The 17,575-nt window shown below is 43.2% G+C and overlaps 1 protein-coding gene across 5 annotated transcripts in view; it reads right to left on the bottom strand.

Moving 5' to 3' along the window:
- Positions 1–17,575, bottom strand: part of SMARCD3 (SWI/SNF related BAF chromatin remodeling complex subunit D3) — a 79,420-nt gene that overhangs the window by 24,445 nt on the left and 37,400 nt on the right. For all 5 annotated transcript variants that reach the window (XM_021539005.4, XM_085561972.1, XM_085561976.1 and 2 more), the window contains 3 exons: positions 14,134–14,351; positions 11,041–11,083; positions 901–1,023 (listed from right to left, as the gene is read on the bottom strand). In XM_021539005.4, coding sequence (XP_021394680.1) covers positions 901–1,023; positions 11,041–11,083; positions 14,134–14,342 — 375 coding nt within the window. In that variant the 5' untranslated portion in view covers positions 14,343–14,351. The remainder of the gene's footprint in view (positions 1–900; positions 1,024–11,040; positions 11,084–14,133; positions 14,352–17,575) is intronic.

A 17,575-nucleotide genomic window follows, 5' to 3' on the forward strand; every position in this document is an offset into this window, starting at 1 on the left:
GGACAACAGAATACTGAACTTTGTTGGGCTGACCCCCATCACTGTGGTACAGACAAGAATGACAGCTTTATGTCATGACAGACATATAACTACAAAACCCTTCATTCTATGGGAATTATTTGAGGAATAGAGTATGAACTACCCAATACAGTCACAAGAACTTAAATAAGACACAAAAATAAATTCTTCACAATGAGAGTGGGCAAAAAAATGTAACAGACTGCCTGACAATGCTGTGAAACCTCCATCCTTGCAGATTTTCAAAACTCAACAAGGCCTTGACAACCCTGTTTTTAACAGAAGGCTGACTAGATAACTTCCAGTTTCCTCTTATCTAAACTATTCCATGATTCCAATGAATAGACTCAGAAAACTTAGAAACAGACCTTTTCAGTGGGATATTAGGAAAAGCAAAGAGCAGAACTTTATCTAATAGAAACAGGAGAAAATATCATCCATTCTTTTCTTACACAAATAATACCTTCTGTATGTAATTCTTCCCACTGTATGTTCTGTTATTCCACAGGTTCCACTTTTGACCAAATTTGAATTGTAAACGTAATGCATACCTTCAGCACACCCCTCTAATCTCTTATTTCCTCATTTTTTATGATTTTAATGCAAAGTTCCCAAGCCAGTGTTTATCTATCCTTTATTTATCCCTAGGCTATTATTCCTCTTATTAAAGATTTTCAGAAGCTAAAGCTGGTAACAGCCACAGAATTTTCTCTACCACTTTTCTATGCATGCCGATTCCCAGCTGTTCGCTCTTAGGAGCTCAGCCTAACCCATTCCAAAGCATTTCTGCTAATGGGACTTTTACTCGAAAGGTATTTCCACCATTTAGTACAAGACTTATTTTCTTCCTCTGACACAATCTACACATTTTTCACAACATACCTTCATTGGCCTCTTCAGTGCTTCCTGAATATCCACACGCTTCCGCATAATGGTCTGGTCTAGTTTGCGCTCAAAGGCCAAGAGATCCATGTAGGCCTGGGACTCAGGAACCAGCTCACGGATCTGAGAAGGAAGCAAGGAATATCCAAATATTGGAAGCATGAATCTGCCATGTCCCAGAACAGCAACACCAACACATTCCCAGCCCTTGGACAGGTGTGCCCAGAGGAGTTCTCCCCCGACAGCAGCTCCCAGACATGCGGCAGGTCTCAGCACCATGGGACAGGCACAGACTGAAGAGCAGGAGCACAGAACTGAGCCTAATGCATTCTGGAAGACCCTGCCTGAATCCACAAAGCCTGAATCATGGCTCTTTTCTTCGACTGAGGCTTAGCTACCAATCCAAAGTACAGTGAATTTGTCCTGTTCAAAACTAAAAAAGTGCTGCATCTCCCTAGACTAAAAGTGGGGGGGGGGGGGTGGGGGGGTGGGGGGGTGTTCATGATGACATTTCAAAAACAAGTGTCACCCATTGTAAGTAAAAACTGCCACGCAGGATGCCTGCCTTTGTTCGCACATCTTCCTGGCTGAGGTGAAATTGACCTTCATGTCAAAGTTTCAACATGACCAGCTATCAGGTGTCAACTTATGATCCTGCCAACTTTTATTGGTATTTTGATACATCAGTTCTATTGATAAACCCCCTTTTTATTTTCTCTTTTACAAGGAAGTTAGCAAAGGAAGGGATATGAAGTAGGTTGGAAGAAAGACCTAATGAACTGAGCTTAGAAATTATTAAGTATACCCTTAAATGAAAATGTTGGTTCTGAATTTGGAATAACTCATGCAGGAAAACCATAAAAAGATACTGTAAGTAATGAAAATAGATATAATAGATAACCTTTTCTATTTCTACAATAATCACTCTAGCTTTCAATTATTTAACTAAAATATTTAACTGCTATAATAGTCCCACAGGAATTAAAAGTGAGTTGGTATTCATGTTTTGCTTTAGAATCAGTTAGTTACAGTTAAAATTACAGTTTATATCTGGTGTAAGGCACAAACACCTATGTGAGAGACACTAGGCATGCACCTGTTCCCTGTGTTCTGCAAGGACATGAGAACTATAGCATGAGGTCACGCCAATAGCTGGCTCTCCTAGTATTGTGTCTCTGACAAGGCTTCAAAGTTGTTGCCTTTTAGTATCCACAAGAGCCCAAGACAGAGCATTCCAGAACCTCACCAGGCAATGTGGGAAGAAGAACCTCCTTTTGCTTGTTTGGAACCTGCCACGAGCAAGTTTCATTTGATGCCATTTCCCTGCACTGCTGGAGCAGCAGTGGGAAGGCATTCCCTAGGCACCTTTGTTATATGTTTTACAGGTTTTTGTCATACCTTTCTTAATAAATTTATTTTCCAGCCTGAAGACAAACAATTTCTCCCTGCTGTATTTAGACAGACTAAGGTTATCAAATAAATATCTCTTTCAACTGACTCTTTTTGTTTTGAGATGGTAGAATACCTGCTCTACTTACAACCAGACTGATACTTTGGAAAAGCAGAAGCCAAAGAGAAAAAATTATTCTCAGCTTTAGCCGAGAAGATTTTTAACTGCTTATATGCTTCTCAAAGTGTTAGTATCAGCAGCATAATAAAAGAAACATGAGCATGAAGAGCAAGCATTACCCTGGAAACATCAAGGAATTGACCAACAGCTTGCAGAGTAAGGGCAGCAAGGCAGTGAGTGCAAATCTTTGGAAACAACAAAACACCCCAATATTTTTTCTCCTGTTCTGCACAGATGAAAAGATTCCTCAGTTCCTTGCCTGAAGAACTTAATGATGTTGTGCTACAGTCAATTAAAAATTCTGGACTGAGAAAGTAGTTTCTGACCTTTAATTCCAAGTTCCATCAGAGTCAGTGTGTGAACCCCCCGGGCACATGGTGAAGCAGGGTGAGGCCTACAGAGTCCTTAGGATACAGCCTATACAACACAGGTGATACAACTTTCTGGCTGGTTCAATGGGTACTAGACCCAGGATCTAATAAAATTTCTAGGAAGTTTGTAGAAACAGAAGAAAACTTAAATAAATATTTTTAATCCACACTTTTACATCTTTTACCATATGAAAGTGAAAGGGCTATTTCCTATTCCATTCCTATAACCAAACTGGATGTTAAATATTATAAGATGCTAAAAAACATAAACACTTTAAAATCAGCCAGAAACAAAACTGCATCTAATTCCTTGAACTGCAAATGGCTCCAGGCTGGGAGAGCACTGGCGAGAAGACTTGTACTTGCTGTGTTTGTATTCTTCTCTGGGGATGTGTTATGGTCACAGCAAAGATGGGATTTTGGGCAAGATTAAAGACTCAGGCCAGTTTTGGCAGCTCTCAGTCTTTTGTTTTCTCATCCTACTACGGGAATAATCTTTTGGAGACATGAGAGTGCCTATGGGATAGGTATCTGTGCAGCCTGCCTAATTCCTTCTCTTGCATGGCTTGCCCTAATGGAAAAGTTCATAGCTCTGTGCAGTTCTACACTCTTTTAACTAAAGTTCTAACTATAGATGCAAAAAGAGCGTTTCAATACTTAAAATCTCCATTCTGGCTTTTATCTAGAAAGGCCAGAATGAAGAAGTTTCTTGAAGAAACTCCAGAAAGCACCTAGCAGAACCAGCATCTTATCAGCCAAGGTTTTGAACATATGTAGCTATACTTTATCTTAGAATTCCATGGATAACTGGAAGAGATTACTATTAACATTAGTAAGACAGTGTCTTTCTTGAGGCTGGAGTTGTTTATCTTTCTATTATGAAAATTCAAACATTTCAAACTTTTAAAGATTAGTAAAAAGTAATTGTTATTAAATTATACATTTATATCCTCGATTTCCACATGATATCAGTGGTGACAAAAAATGGCCAACTTGCAAGTGGGGACAGTGAAGACAGTGTCAAAGGAATGACATGATGGGAGACAGTGGGGGGGACCCACTACACCTGCCTGTAAACAGATGTGCAAGGCTTGTGAGACAGAATCAGAGACCAAGGAACAGCTGCAACACTGCAAATTCTGGGATACAAACAACATCTTTGGATAGCTCCTATGGCTGTCATAGTATGACTGCTTGGAAGGCAATGACAGCAGTCAGCAGGCTGGGGAAAGCCATGAGGAAGCCTTCTGCAAGAAGATGAGAGCAGAAGGAAAGCTAAAGGAAAAAACCCAGCTCCGGGTTTGGTTCTGCCACTCATGTTGAAAGCCACAGAGAAGGCTCCATGGTGTCCTTGGCTCCATTGGTCCTGGCTGAGTCCTGAGCCCAGGGCAGGCAGGGCAGCAGGGCTGTGCAGAGGGAGCCTGACAGGCTGCAGAAACAGGAGGGCACTTCAGCACAGTAAAGCTCAGCCCGGGAAAGCTCTGCTGCTGGCAGAGAATCACACTGCACAGGGGGACAGGTGGGCATTGCTGGGGTAGGAAACAGGTTGGCAGGAGAGGACTTGGGCACCCTGAGGGACAGACAACAGTGCAGAAGGAGTCTGAGGGGTAAGGCAGCCATAGCCAAGGTCAGCTGCAAAAGGGGCTCTATTAGCACGGGTTTTGCCATCCAGCCCAGGAAAGAGGCTCTTGTTTGCTACTCCATGCTGGTGAAACTGGATCTGGATGGTGGGCACAGGAGCACAGAGATGTGACACCCTGGAGCGAGGCCTGCAGAGGCTCAGTAGGATGTTGGGGGCTGGAGCACAGACCTGCCAGGAGAAGCTGCTAGAGCTTCTCCAGCCTGGAGAAGAAAAGGGAAAAGCAGATCGCGTGGGAGAGTGTGACAGCTATGTGGACTCGTGAAGCACAGACAGGGCCAGCCTCCCCGTGGAGTTGCGTGAGATTAGGGTGAGAGGCAACAGAAACTCACTACAGCAGGGGCAATTCATTCCCTGTAAGAATTGGTTTGTAAAAAAAAAAAAACTCTGACAAAACGAACAAAACATGTCATGGTATCAAAACCTTGGAACAGGCTGCCAAGAAATGCTCTGGATTGTCCATTCTTGGCTGGAGGTATTCAGAACCTGGACAAGGTCCTGAGCAAGCTGATGAAATTTCAACCTGTTTTATACAACAGCTGGCCTGCAAAACTTTCACAGGTCCTTTTGTTGTGCACTTCCAATATCCCAGAAAAAACACAATAAATAAAACTGGATCTATTTCAGGCAGGAACAATTGGAGTTGCATTCTTCACTGTCTAAACAGGACAAACAAAACAGTTTCAGCAATCTTGATTAAGAAAAAAAAAAATCACTAATAAACAGAGATTTGGCAGCTTCTTGAGAATTAGGCTACCCTAGAATTTCTGTCTTTGAGACAGGTAACAAAATCCAAGACCTCTTATTCCCCCAAGTCTGACAAGCTCAATTTGATCCTTAGCCTTTTTTACTACCTATGGCAGATGGACATAACCCACACATTTCACAGGTATTGTTGAGAACCAGATTTTTTACCTTAAGTGGCAGTGACTGAAGTCTGACTTGGGAGCTACTGGACAGTTTCCCCGCTCAGGAACTTTAGCCTATAGATTATTGACAATAGTGTCTCTACCACTGAGGCTTCTATGGTGAAAGAAAGACAGCTAAGGGCTGACACTCCTTATAAATCATGACTGTGCCACCCTACAGCCCCTAAGAGAGAGTGGCTTGAGGAGGATTTCTGACTGACTACCATGGGGCCAGTAACAGTCCAGTAAAATGCCAAAAGCAGTGCATGTTCTTGGTCCTCCACTCTTAGGACCAGGCTAGCCATTGCTGTTGCTAGGTCCCCTCAGAGCCATCCGTCAGCCTGAACAAGGCCAGTTGTCTCACTCTTTCCTCATGTGCTGATCCAGTCATTCAATCAATGACAATCATCCACTGACCTCAGTCCAGTTTGCCATTGTTTTTCTTGAATTTAGGATCCTAAAACTAGACACAGTGCTCTAGCACTGAGCTACCCAGTACAGAGCTAAGAAGGGTAATCAAGTCCCTCAATCTCTTGGCTGTGCTCCTGGCCACAGATCTCTGGATGATGTTAGACACCTCCTGCTCACACAGCTCACTGTCCACCAGTGCCTCCAGGGCCTTTCCGGCAGTGCTGCTTCTCAGCCAGGCAGCCCTCCTCTTTCTCAAGGAAGAACATTTGACCTAGTTGACTTTCATACAGTTCTTGTTGGTTCATTCCTCCAGCATGTCCACAAGCATATAAACTGGTTTTTCCACCCAGAGACTGGTGTCATCTGTAGATTTTCTAAGCAAGCACTGCACTGCCTCCTCCAATGGCGAAGATGCTGGATTGAACGGCTGCTATGATGCACATGACACATCCCTGCAGCACTCTAATGTCACAATCTTCACAGCCAAGAGCAACCATTAGCCACCTTCTCAGCCTCATCATCCGCCCACATGGCTGTCAGCCCATTTCAACCAAAATGTCCCAACCTGAATACAAGACTATTGAGAGAGCAGCCTTGAAAGGAGATTGGCCAGTTCTCTCAGCTCCCCCAGATGCAATCTGTTGGATATCATGGAGTTGTACAGGTCAAGTTTCCTCAACTAATCCCTGGCCCTATCCCGTCCACTGTTGCCTGCTCCTCTTGGATGTGTTCACTGATCACAAGGCATGGAGGCATCATTAATGCAGACTGAATAAAGAAGGCTTTGAGTGCTTCAGACTTATTGTCTCTGCCATCACTGGATCACCCAGCCCACTTAGCATACATTTTCCTTGGTCAGCCTTATTACTAGTCTAATAGTAGAAGCTCTTCTTGTCCTTCATGTCCTTTGAAGATCTCAACTACAGCTGAGCTTTGACTTTGCTGATACCATTCCCTGTATGCCAGGCAATGTTTCTGAACTCCTCCTTTGTAGCCTGTCCCTGCTTCACTTCTTGTACATTGCCTTTTGATGCTGGGACCACCACTGTGATTACCCTGTTCTGGGCTCCTCATAAATCTGCTCATTTTCCTGCATTTAAAACAGGCTGCTCTTAAAGGTCCTTAAAGACCTCCCAGCTTCCTCGAGCCACTTTGCCCTTCAGAGCTGTTTCTCAAGGAATCACACCTATCAGTTCCCTGAATAAGCCAAACTCTGCTTGTCTAAAGTCCAGGGTTTGTACCTGACTACCCTCCTTCCTCATCCCCAGCAAGATCTTTAATTTCTTTATTTCACAGTTGCTATATCCAAGGCTACCACTGATTATCACACCCTTAACCTCTTCTTTTTTACATGAAAGAATGGCAGATCCAGGTGTTCCTCACCTCTGGTTGGCTCAGATGGAGAAAGAGGTGGACAACAGCCATGCAGTGACCAAACCACAGCAGGACAGCTATTATGGCATGGGATCTGTGCAGAGAATTCCACATGGTGGTCAGTGAACAGCAACAGCAAAAATTGACTAAATATTAGTGTAAAGGAAAATGAAGTAGAGAAGATGAAAAGGAAAGGACAGGTGTACAAAACCCTGTCAGCACCGCTAGACAAAAAGTCCTCAGGAATTCAGGGCTGAGTGAGAAGAACAGTAGCCAATACTAAGAGACAAGCAAGCCACTGAAGGAGGGGCAGTTTGCTATTTCAAAGTTGCACTCCACTCAGGAAGTTAAACAAGGAAAAGCAGAGACAGGCACAGCTATGGAGCCAGAATGGTTTTCAGCTGAGATTCTTGCATCTGAATGGGAGTGGTGGATCACATTCACAGCTTCTTGGGAAAAAATGTAATTACTCAATAATAAGAGAAAATAAGACTGACCAGAAGTAATGAGAAGGCAAGGCCTGGAGAAAGAGGTACAGTCTGAGGTGCAGTCATGTGCCCCTACAGATGGTTTGTGGTCTGAGGTCAAAATTGAGGCACAACTGCAAAACCTGGGTCACAAGGGTAACATCAGCTCCAGAGATTTAGGTCCTCAGCCATGAATGAAGATGCCTGTGAACTTCTCCAAAACTGAATGAGGGTTTCAGAAACAGCCAAATGTGAACACAGGAAAGATCCAGAAGTGAGGAAAATAGGGAAGGAAAGAACCTGCTGGACAGAACTGGAGTCAATGTTAAATACACTATAAAAAATACTAGGCCTTGTTATGTTACAGTACGTCAGTTTGAGTGTAACCAAAGTCCTTGTGGTCATTAAAATTGTATTTTAGACAAAAGATATGCAGTCAATGCAATCAACTTGCATTTAAGTAAAGCATTTGACATACAGTCATGAAGGGAACCACTCCTTAAGACTGAAAAGTGGGAGCTGGAGCAAGACCTGGCATAGGAAAAAAGTGTTCTTGTACAAAAAAGGAGAAGTATGCTAAGAAAACTCAGTAATGATACATTTGAGTGTCACTATCATTGCAAGGAAGAGGACAGTACAGAGAATGTAAGGAAGCTCAGAACTGCATAATGGAGATGGGATGATATATAGCATTACAATGCACAGGATCATGCCTCAGGGTCTAAATCCTGCTTTAATATGGGAATTCATCAGTTACATATGACAGAAAGCAGAAATACTTGTATTAGCCAATCACAGAATGACCAGAGGCTGTATCAATGTGGAAAGGCCAATTAAAAAAAAAAAAAAGCACAGCAATCTCAATTTGCAGTGCTATTTCCAATAGAGCTAAAAATGCAGGAGCAGCATTCAAGCATGGTGAACACTGGCAACCTGTAATACTATGTATAGTTCTGGTTTCTTGAGAGGTAGATTTAAAACGGTTTGAAAGACATTAATTTAACCAGGATTAGATAAAACAAATGACTAAGAGGATTTCAAGAGGGGAGCCTCTCTAACTTGGCAAACTAGAAGTACTTCCCTTGGTGAGCATAGCAAAAAAAAAACCAAAAAAAAACAAACCAAGCTGGCAGATCAAAAGTATGTCTCAGGTAAGGAACCTAACTAGTCTTGAAGTGGCAGTTGTGTCATGGCTTCCATGACAGAGGGAACCAGATGCCATGTGCAGCTCTCCAATCCAATCTTCCTATGTGCAAAGTTTGCTGGGTTGAATTTTTCATACAATTACATTCCTGTGAAAGTAAATCCTTCTCAAACAGTTGACCTGGAATGACTCAGTGATCCTGCCCAACCAGCACGATGCTCCAGGACTATGGCATAGGCTTGACCAACAAGATGCTACCTATGCCAACTGCCCAAGTCATTATCATAGTCAGAACAGTAGTGAGGAACAGTGAGAATCCACCTCCTTTCCCACTACTACATAAGATCATTTTTAAGAGTCAAATGTACTTAATATCTTCCCCTCTCCCCTTCAAAGTTCCCGGAAAACGTTAACAAGAGTCTGCAAAAAGTCTGTGGGTAACAGATGCTGACTGGCTGGAAAACACTCCAGAGGTAGTTCCAGAAAGCTGGAAGTTTTACCCCATGTTTTACGTGCATTCCACAGCCACCAGTGCACATCTTCCACTTGACAGGACAATGATGTACACAGAATTTCTTCATTCCAGAGATGGTGTAAGGGATTTCTGCCACACTAACTGCAGCCTAACAGTGTACCTTAACCCAGAGAGAGGTCACATCACTGATACCAGTACTGCAGCTGCACTGATAAAAAACCTACTGCAGAAGAGACTTCTAGCAAATGCCTTATTACTCCACCAGTTAAAGCTATTGGCTGGTAGCAACAAAGATACTGAAAAGCTAGAATATTTGGTGACAGCATGGTTCTGAAAGCATCTGTAGAGATTTTTGACACACCTATATAAGGCTTTACCTATTAAAGAATTATCATCGACTTGATAAACAGTCAGTGATCTGCTGGCAAAAAAAGTTTGATTACCTCTTACACCTTTTAATCTTATAAAGGCAACATGCAAAATAAAAAGCAAAAATAAAATAATAACACTCCCACAACCAACCAACCCAAAACAAAACTAAAAGCATCTTGAAATGGACATATATTTCCAGCAACAGCCTCACTATACAGGATGTATCATTGTGAAAACAGTTTGTGTGGGACAGACAAAACTGACAGTACAAGAAACTTATCTTTCATTATAAAAAAGGTACTAACCACCAGCAGAACAGGAATGAGGCTTCAACATAATTACCAGGGAGACTGCAAGTGGTTCAAAGGTCTGGGTTTAATGGTAGCTTAGTCCTTTCAAGACAGCAACATAAGATATCTAGTGGCTTACGTATGAAAGGCTCTGCTTTCAGAAAGTGGCAGGAATAACAAGAGAAGAAGTGATAGCATAACATCAGGAGTACCAAAGTGGGCTCACCTCTTTGGATGGCTGGTAGTAGGCACCTGTGAAATCTCACAGAAGTGATTTTGGAGCCTGCCAGCAAGTTTGGGCTCACTTTAGCAGTGGAGCTTGAAAACTTGAAAAGGATATGGAGGAAAAAGATGCCTGTCCAAGGGATTCTGAGCCCAGAAAATGCACCAGCAGTCAAAGCAACTTAGATTAGGATGTTGCAAGGGTATGTATTTTGAAGCCTTTAGGGACCAAGCAGTTTCTTGTGAACTGTACTGAAGAGGGTGAAGAAAAAGAAAAGTATGGGAATAAATAGAGGAGAGCAGAGAGAAATCCCAGTGCTTGGAAAGGAAGTAGAAGATGTAAGCACTGAGGATCAAACATAGGCAGACACCAAAAGCCAGATGCATCCCCAGGGATAAGAGAATTAGTAACTCTCCAGACAATACAGACCCCTCGGACTCTGTTGTTTACACGGGTTCACTTCAGCCCTACGGTGACACAACCATAAAAATCATAACCTGGCAGCTCTGCTGGGCCAGAGAGCTGAGCATGAGCCCACCCCTCAGGTACAGCCACACTCTGGGCCAGGTTTTGGGCAGCCTCAAGAAAGGATCAAGAGCCTCGTGGAGACCCGAGGCCCTGGTGCCGAGCTGCCGCCTGGCAGCCCAGCGCCACGGTCCCTCCAGCAAGCGGCAGTGCTGGCTCGGCTAATCCAGGCACGAGGCCGCGCAGGCCGGGCTGCTCCCGCTCCCAGCCCCCAGCCCAGCCCCAGCCTGGCTCTCCAGACTTTCACCCACTGCCTACTTACTTTTTAATTAGATTTTTAAACAAAAAGTCAAAGAATTTTCTAAAATTCCTCTAATTACACTAAGATGCTGAACTGATTGTGAAGGGAATAGGAAATGAAAGCGACTCACCCTCTGAGGGAGAATTTTGTCAGCCATCTTCCTCCTCTTGGCACTGTACATTTTTTAAAGAAAAAAACACGTTACCATGGTGACAGATCTAGGAGTAACGAGGCCACCTGCTAAATTATCCTGACATCTCCACATGCTGGTGCACAGCTGTGCATGCATCAGCAAAAGGGTCTCACCCATGCCCAGGACCTCTCATACCCCTTCTCTCAGCAGCCTGGGGAGGCAGTTAGGTAAGAACAAATCAGGGCTGTCTGTTATGCATCCTGGAAAGAAGTCTGTAAGTTCTTTGATCACAGTGTCTTCCGCGGAGCAGGGCGGCAATATATGCAAGTGCATGTGCACACACTGCTTCCAGGTACAGACAGGCGTGCAGAGCCCAGCCTCATGTGTGCACAGACACACCTATGCGTGTGCACAGCTGAGTGGCTGAGTGACTGCAAACGGCATGGCAACTTGTTCAAAGAGACAACACGCAATTATTCGATTGTGCCCAAAATTAAGTGCTGAAGAACACAAACATATGTGTGTATTTCATATGATGTATGAAAACACACATATATGGACGCCCTTCCTTCATATGTACACACACACTTGTTTAACATATTTACATGAGTGATAGATAAACGTAGAAGACCTTACACTTCAACATTTCTTCACCTTTATGAACACACGTGGGAAGATGTATGTGTGCCTGCAGTGTGTATACATAGTGTCCATACCCATACATAGGCACATTTCTATAGTTATGCTTTTAAAAACACACTTGTACTCACATACATAAACACAAATGTCTATGTGCCTAAGAAATGCTGCTGTCAGGAAGACTGTATTCAGATTCTAAGAATTGTTCATGCCCACCAAACCTATCACCCAGCTTCCTCTAACAGGGCCAAGAGGGAATTCAGGTCCTGTTCTTCATCTCTTTAACTTGTGAGGCCTTTATCTTAACCAGGAAATTAATAACTCCATCTGTGACAGACAAATGGGAGCAAGAAAACCACCTGCTGCCACTCTGCCATGTCACAAGGACACCCCTCCTTACTGTCTTCACACTGGAAGTCTGTCATCAGCTGTGTCCACATAAAAGCTGTTTCCATGCACATTGGTGTGGCATACTCTCTTTCTACGTTTGTTAGTAACGAGCCAGGGCTGAAATACCAGATTCTTAAGACTCTTACCCATTCCCACATAAGCCAAGGCTGAGGAACTCTTTGTGCCTGGAGGTACAGCGGGCAGAAAATTCAGTTACACCCAACTTAATAGGTGAACAATGTTCCTTTTAAAAAGTGTAGGAATAAGGGGAATGGAATGTCACATGGTGTGAAACTCCAACACCTTCTACAGCTCACAAAATGAAATCTGCACAGAATCTGGAAGTAAAAGCTGAGCAAGCCCCAGCCTCCCAAAGGGAATGGGATATGCATGTACCTGCAACAACCCCATAGGCTTGCAAATAAAAAGCAAGAAAAAAACAAAGCAACATCCACAAATAATTTGGATCTCAACCAGTTCTTCAATAATCTCTTACAGAAATGAGATTTTTATCTCCACCAAACCTGTCAAGAAAGGACAAGTGCAACTTTCTTGGTCCATGCTAGAAAACATGGAACTAATTTTACCCCCAGAACTGAACCCAAGGTGCCAGAAAATTGTGCCTGAAAAATGCATAATGAGAAATGACAGGGAAGTGGAAATGAAAAAAGGGAAAACATTCAATACATTATCTGAAGGGAAGGCACGGCAGAAGAAACAGAGAAACTCGCTGAGTATCCAGGCAGCACTGGTGTGAATTGGGCTCAATGTAGTAGAGATCACTGCTGGGTCTCAAACTAGAAACACTGAAGTTAAGAACAGGGGAGGGGAACTTTTTTTCTGTGAGTCAGGCCAGCAACTTTTAGCTAATACTGTCCTTTAATGCTCCCTGGAAACTAGTTAGTGACTAAAGTTTACCTTAATTATCCAGTAGGGGCAATTTTTCAGGTTATATCCTACCTAGTACCTGAAGGCTGGACATTATTTTGCAGTCTCCTGGAGAACCTCCTGGGAGGTGCTATAGAATGTGCATTTTGGCTGCTGCTGGGAAAGGCCTCCAAGGGGCACATGCACTGCTTGTGCTCACGTTCTGCATTCACACATATTCCTTCTGTGTTCAACATTTTTCAGCTGTAATGTATTAATACTCTCAAGATCAGTGTTCTTTCCAGATGCATCCCAGACACAAGCATTCCCAAATCTGGCTTGCTGATCCAAGGTATATAACCTGGACAGAGCAGGACTCCTGAAGAACTGAGATTAGAGAGTCATGTTTTACCTACAGCTGGATTCCCTGACACCACCAGAACACTGCCTGAAGCTGTATATACATCTATAATGATTTTGCAAAAGGTAGCCCACGTAGATGACTGCACCCTATGTGCGTGTGGATCACACTCAACACTCAAGACTGATGAGGTCTAATGTGCTGCAAAAAGAAATTAGTTAACCTACTCAAGAGAGAATGCATTCAGCAATGTACAAGGTGGGCATATTTCAAAAAGAAAGTTCCCCACAGAAATCACTCTAATTTTAGGAAATTACTTCCACTGCATATTTATCCACTTTATATGTAAAAACACTTGGGACAACTGCAAGTTTTATGACCACTCTTCTGAGTGACCATAGTACAAGCATTCACATGACAAACCAAAGATTTTTCCACTTGTGTCATTTACAAACTACTAGGTTAGCCATTCAGAAATCAGAGCAACAATACTGAACAGGCAAAAAATAATAAAATAATTGTACTATATTAGAAGAGAGCTGTTCATTAATTCTAAAGGCTAAACACTCTAGACAAATTTATGGCCTGACAAACCTGCAAGGTAAAAGCAGAATAACTTCAAAACCAGACATTATTAAAGGTTGGTTTGTTCAAGACGATTCATAAACACAAAAAAATTAAAATTTACTAATGTTCTTCCTGCTTAAGAAACTGTCAGTACATAGGTCTTCTATTCTGTCTCATTTGATCTTAAAAGTCTTATCTACTGCTAAACAGGTATCACCTTTGCTTCCTCAAATTGTCCTCCTGTGTTTTCTTTACAGAACACTCACCTCCTAGCTCGGTTCTGAGTTGCTTGCTGCTGCTGTTGCACCTGCTGCTGCACCTGCTGCTGCTGGACCTGCTGTGGTGCAGTGCGTTTTCTTGTTGTTTCCATCACAGTCTGGGGCATTCCTGGTCGCACTGTGGGGCTTCCAACATATGGGGGGCCTGGAGGACCCATGGGAGCCCCCTGATGGGGCATTCGAGCTCCTGATGGCATCCCAGGGCGCTGGAGGAAAAGCGAAACAGAAAGAAAAGCCAGTTTGGTTCCTCTTTCTGCAGCTGCCAAGACATTTGTACATCATGCGACACAGGCCTCAACAGATTCCCCATTTTGACCATCCTGATAAGTGCTAAGCAGCAACACAAAACATGCGAGCTCTGTGACTGGTGTATCTTGGATGTCATGAAGAGGCATTCAGGGACAAAGTAGGCAGGAAACAGGGAGGCAAAATACTAGGTTTGGGAAAACACTCAGCGGTCAGCAGCATATCCAGAGCAGTTACAGCTGAAAGGTCTACCTTCAGCCTGAAGGGAACACCCCATGGCAGCAACACGCAGTCCACGCTGGTGCAGCTCACGTGCTGCTGTGAGCACACTCCCACTGCGTGCGCTGCACTGCGAGCAGGCGGCTCTGATCAGCCGGGAGACAGAAACCAGCACAGGCAAACACCAGGATAAGCATTTCCCATTGAGAGCCTTCTACTTTGCCTACACCAGAGAGCAGTGTAAGTTCGTAAGGCAACATGAATCCTTTATAAAAAAGGTCATGGCCCAGATCAAGCCTTTAAAATAAAATAAAATAAAGAAATGGACGTGGTAGTTTGTAAGCAGCCCCTGTAGGCATTCTAAAGCCCTGGCATTTATGTTGACTTCTGCATGCTCTTGAGAGACACTGAGTCAAATCACGAACTTAGACACAAGACACACAGTAAATCTGATTCTGAATTCTAGAAGTTTATAGCCATCAAGGAAAACCACCAGTCAAATAATGACTGCCTGTAAAACACAATTCAAAACAGAAAGATGGTCTCATAGTGAGAATTGTCAATATGTATCAATTCATATATGTCCACATATATGCAAAAATACAGACACACACACTCTCTAGGCATTTGAACTAGAACAAAAATAAGAATAACCATACTACAAAAGTCCTCTGAAAGCCAAGTCCCCCTACAAAGTCTTTTAAGGAAACAAAGAGGCAATGGCATCCATTATGGATAAACAATTAGTTAAAGGATAGAAACGAGGCAAAAGTAATTGGTTCTGAAAACAAAAGGAAGGCAAGTATAAACTTCTACTGGGATGTCTCCTTTTCAGCATATTTAAAACAACCCGGGAAAAAAAAAAACAAAAAAAGCCAGGTAAAAACAAGGAAGTGAAGATGTTTGTTGGTAATGCTAAGTTATTCATGCTGATAAGGATGAAGGCCAGCTTCAAGAATTGCAGAAGGACTTTATGAGACAGAATGAATGCTCAAAAGGAAGATGTTAATGTAGTTCAATACATATTGAACTGAATTACAAAAGGGGAAAAAACAATCCAAGAAACACAGACAAAGCGATGGGCCCTAAGCTGTCCACCAGAACCAAGACCTTGTTTGAACAGACACTTCCAGAAAAATATTAGTTCACTGGTTACTAGAGGTCAAAAAAAGTCATAAAGAAAAGAAATAAGAATGGAGGGAATAGAGGATATCAGTGTGCCATGGTCATGGTGTGTCTACAAGTGAAGGTCTGTGTGCAGCTCTAGCTCCTGCAGCTCAGTGATGGCACAGCAGAGCTGAAACAAGGATAATAATGGCACAGAAATTCTTAGCATATCAAACTGCATCCAGGGAAGTAAAGGTAAATATATTGTGACTTTTCATCTGGAAAGAAGTGATCCAAGGTGATCTAAAGGGACATTTGCCAGAGCTCTGAAGAATCACGTGTGGCCTGGGGAGCACAGTGAGGTATTGACTGTTCATTGCCCCTGCCAGAATAGGGAACCCTGGCCATCAGTGGAAGGGTCAGGCTCACAGACCACTGGAGGGATGAGTCTGTCACACTGTGGGTATCAACCTATGGAACCCTCTTCCAAAAGGGTGCTAACAACATGGAAGACATACTTGGCTCAGTAGTTGCAGACTGCAAGAGTACTGGGAGAAACACACGACTGGACCCCAAAGTGAGATATGTGCACTTCCTGAGGGTATGCAAGCCAGTCCACTAGGGGTGGGAAGAAAATATTTTGTGCACAGTCAACATATACAATTATTTTTAAAAGTTTATTTCATCTTTATCTCCTAATCTCTATGATTTCTAAATATATAAATAAGTATTATAATAAAACATAATTCTAAAAGTAATTTGGACCCGCATCTCCAAATTAACTACCCAAATCCACTATAGCTCCCAAAGGCCCAGCTCAGTGCCCTCGCTGATCACCACAAGTCTTAGCTATTCCTCATGCTTGTAAAGGAAACTGCATGAAGGAGAGGAATGGATGACCAGCAAAGAACCAATATGGGCTACAACTGTTACGGACAGAAAAGCAAGGCAGTAGGTAGGAGAGTCACCAGCGCTGGAATCCAAGCAGGTGAATTCAGCAAGTGTCAATGTAAGAAAGCAATGGCAGGTGTGGCCACGGAGAGAGCAGCAGGCAGCAGACAGAAAAAACTGCAACTTTGTGCAAAGCTGCAAATAACTTCTGCCATGATCCTGGAGCCCCGAGAACAGCTGGAAGAGAACAGAGCACTCTGTTCCTGTGTATGCGCCCCGACCCTCTGACCCAGGCAGAGTCAGTGGAAAGAAATGGCCCAGAAAATGCTCCTCTCTTGAGCCTGCATTTAAGATCTGTCATCTGTCAAGCCACACGTTGTGTTGTGGCCTCCTTCCAGCACAGGGCAGACCACCGGGCCAGCTGCTGCCTGTCAGTCAGCTGGGGACATCTGACAGTCATTCAGAAGAGCCCAGGTCTCCAGCACAGCCATTCATGGAGACTGACTGGCTACATGGGTAAGACTGAAGGTGCACTTTGGTGCTGCTCTAAAGAACAACTTAGAGCTTGAAGAACAAGGTCAGCAAGCTAAATCTACTCTCATTCTTGGTCTTATGTTTTAGAACTTCCTTCAGTTTCCTTTGCTAAGCACTGAAATGGAGAAACAGAGAAAGAACAAACATGAGAAAAGAGAGGCAGCTCTAGCAAAAGCATCTATCTACAGGTGCATCTATCTACAGGTCACGATCTGTCTCTCCCCCTCTTCTTCAGCAGGATGGAATCTGTCTTAAACAAGAAGAACCCATGGGAAAAACTGCAGTGCAAAACAGCACTGACACACACACACACACTTCCTGGAAAATCATCTACCTGAGACTCCTATCCCTGACCCATCTCTGTATCTACAGTCCTATCTCCTTTTTACCTTCATTGATTCCATTTACATGTATTAATCTGCACAAACACCTT

Source organism: Lonchura striata, chromosome 2, assembly GCF_050655825.1.
Source record: "Lonchura striata isolate lonStrDom1 chromosome 2, ASM5065582v1, whole genome shotgun sequence".
Taxonomy (NCBI): domain Eukaryota; kingdom Metazoa; phylum Chordata; class Aves; order Passeriformes; family Estrildidae; genus Lonchura; species Lonchura striata.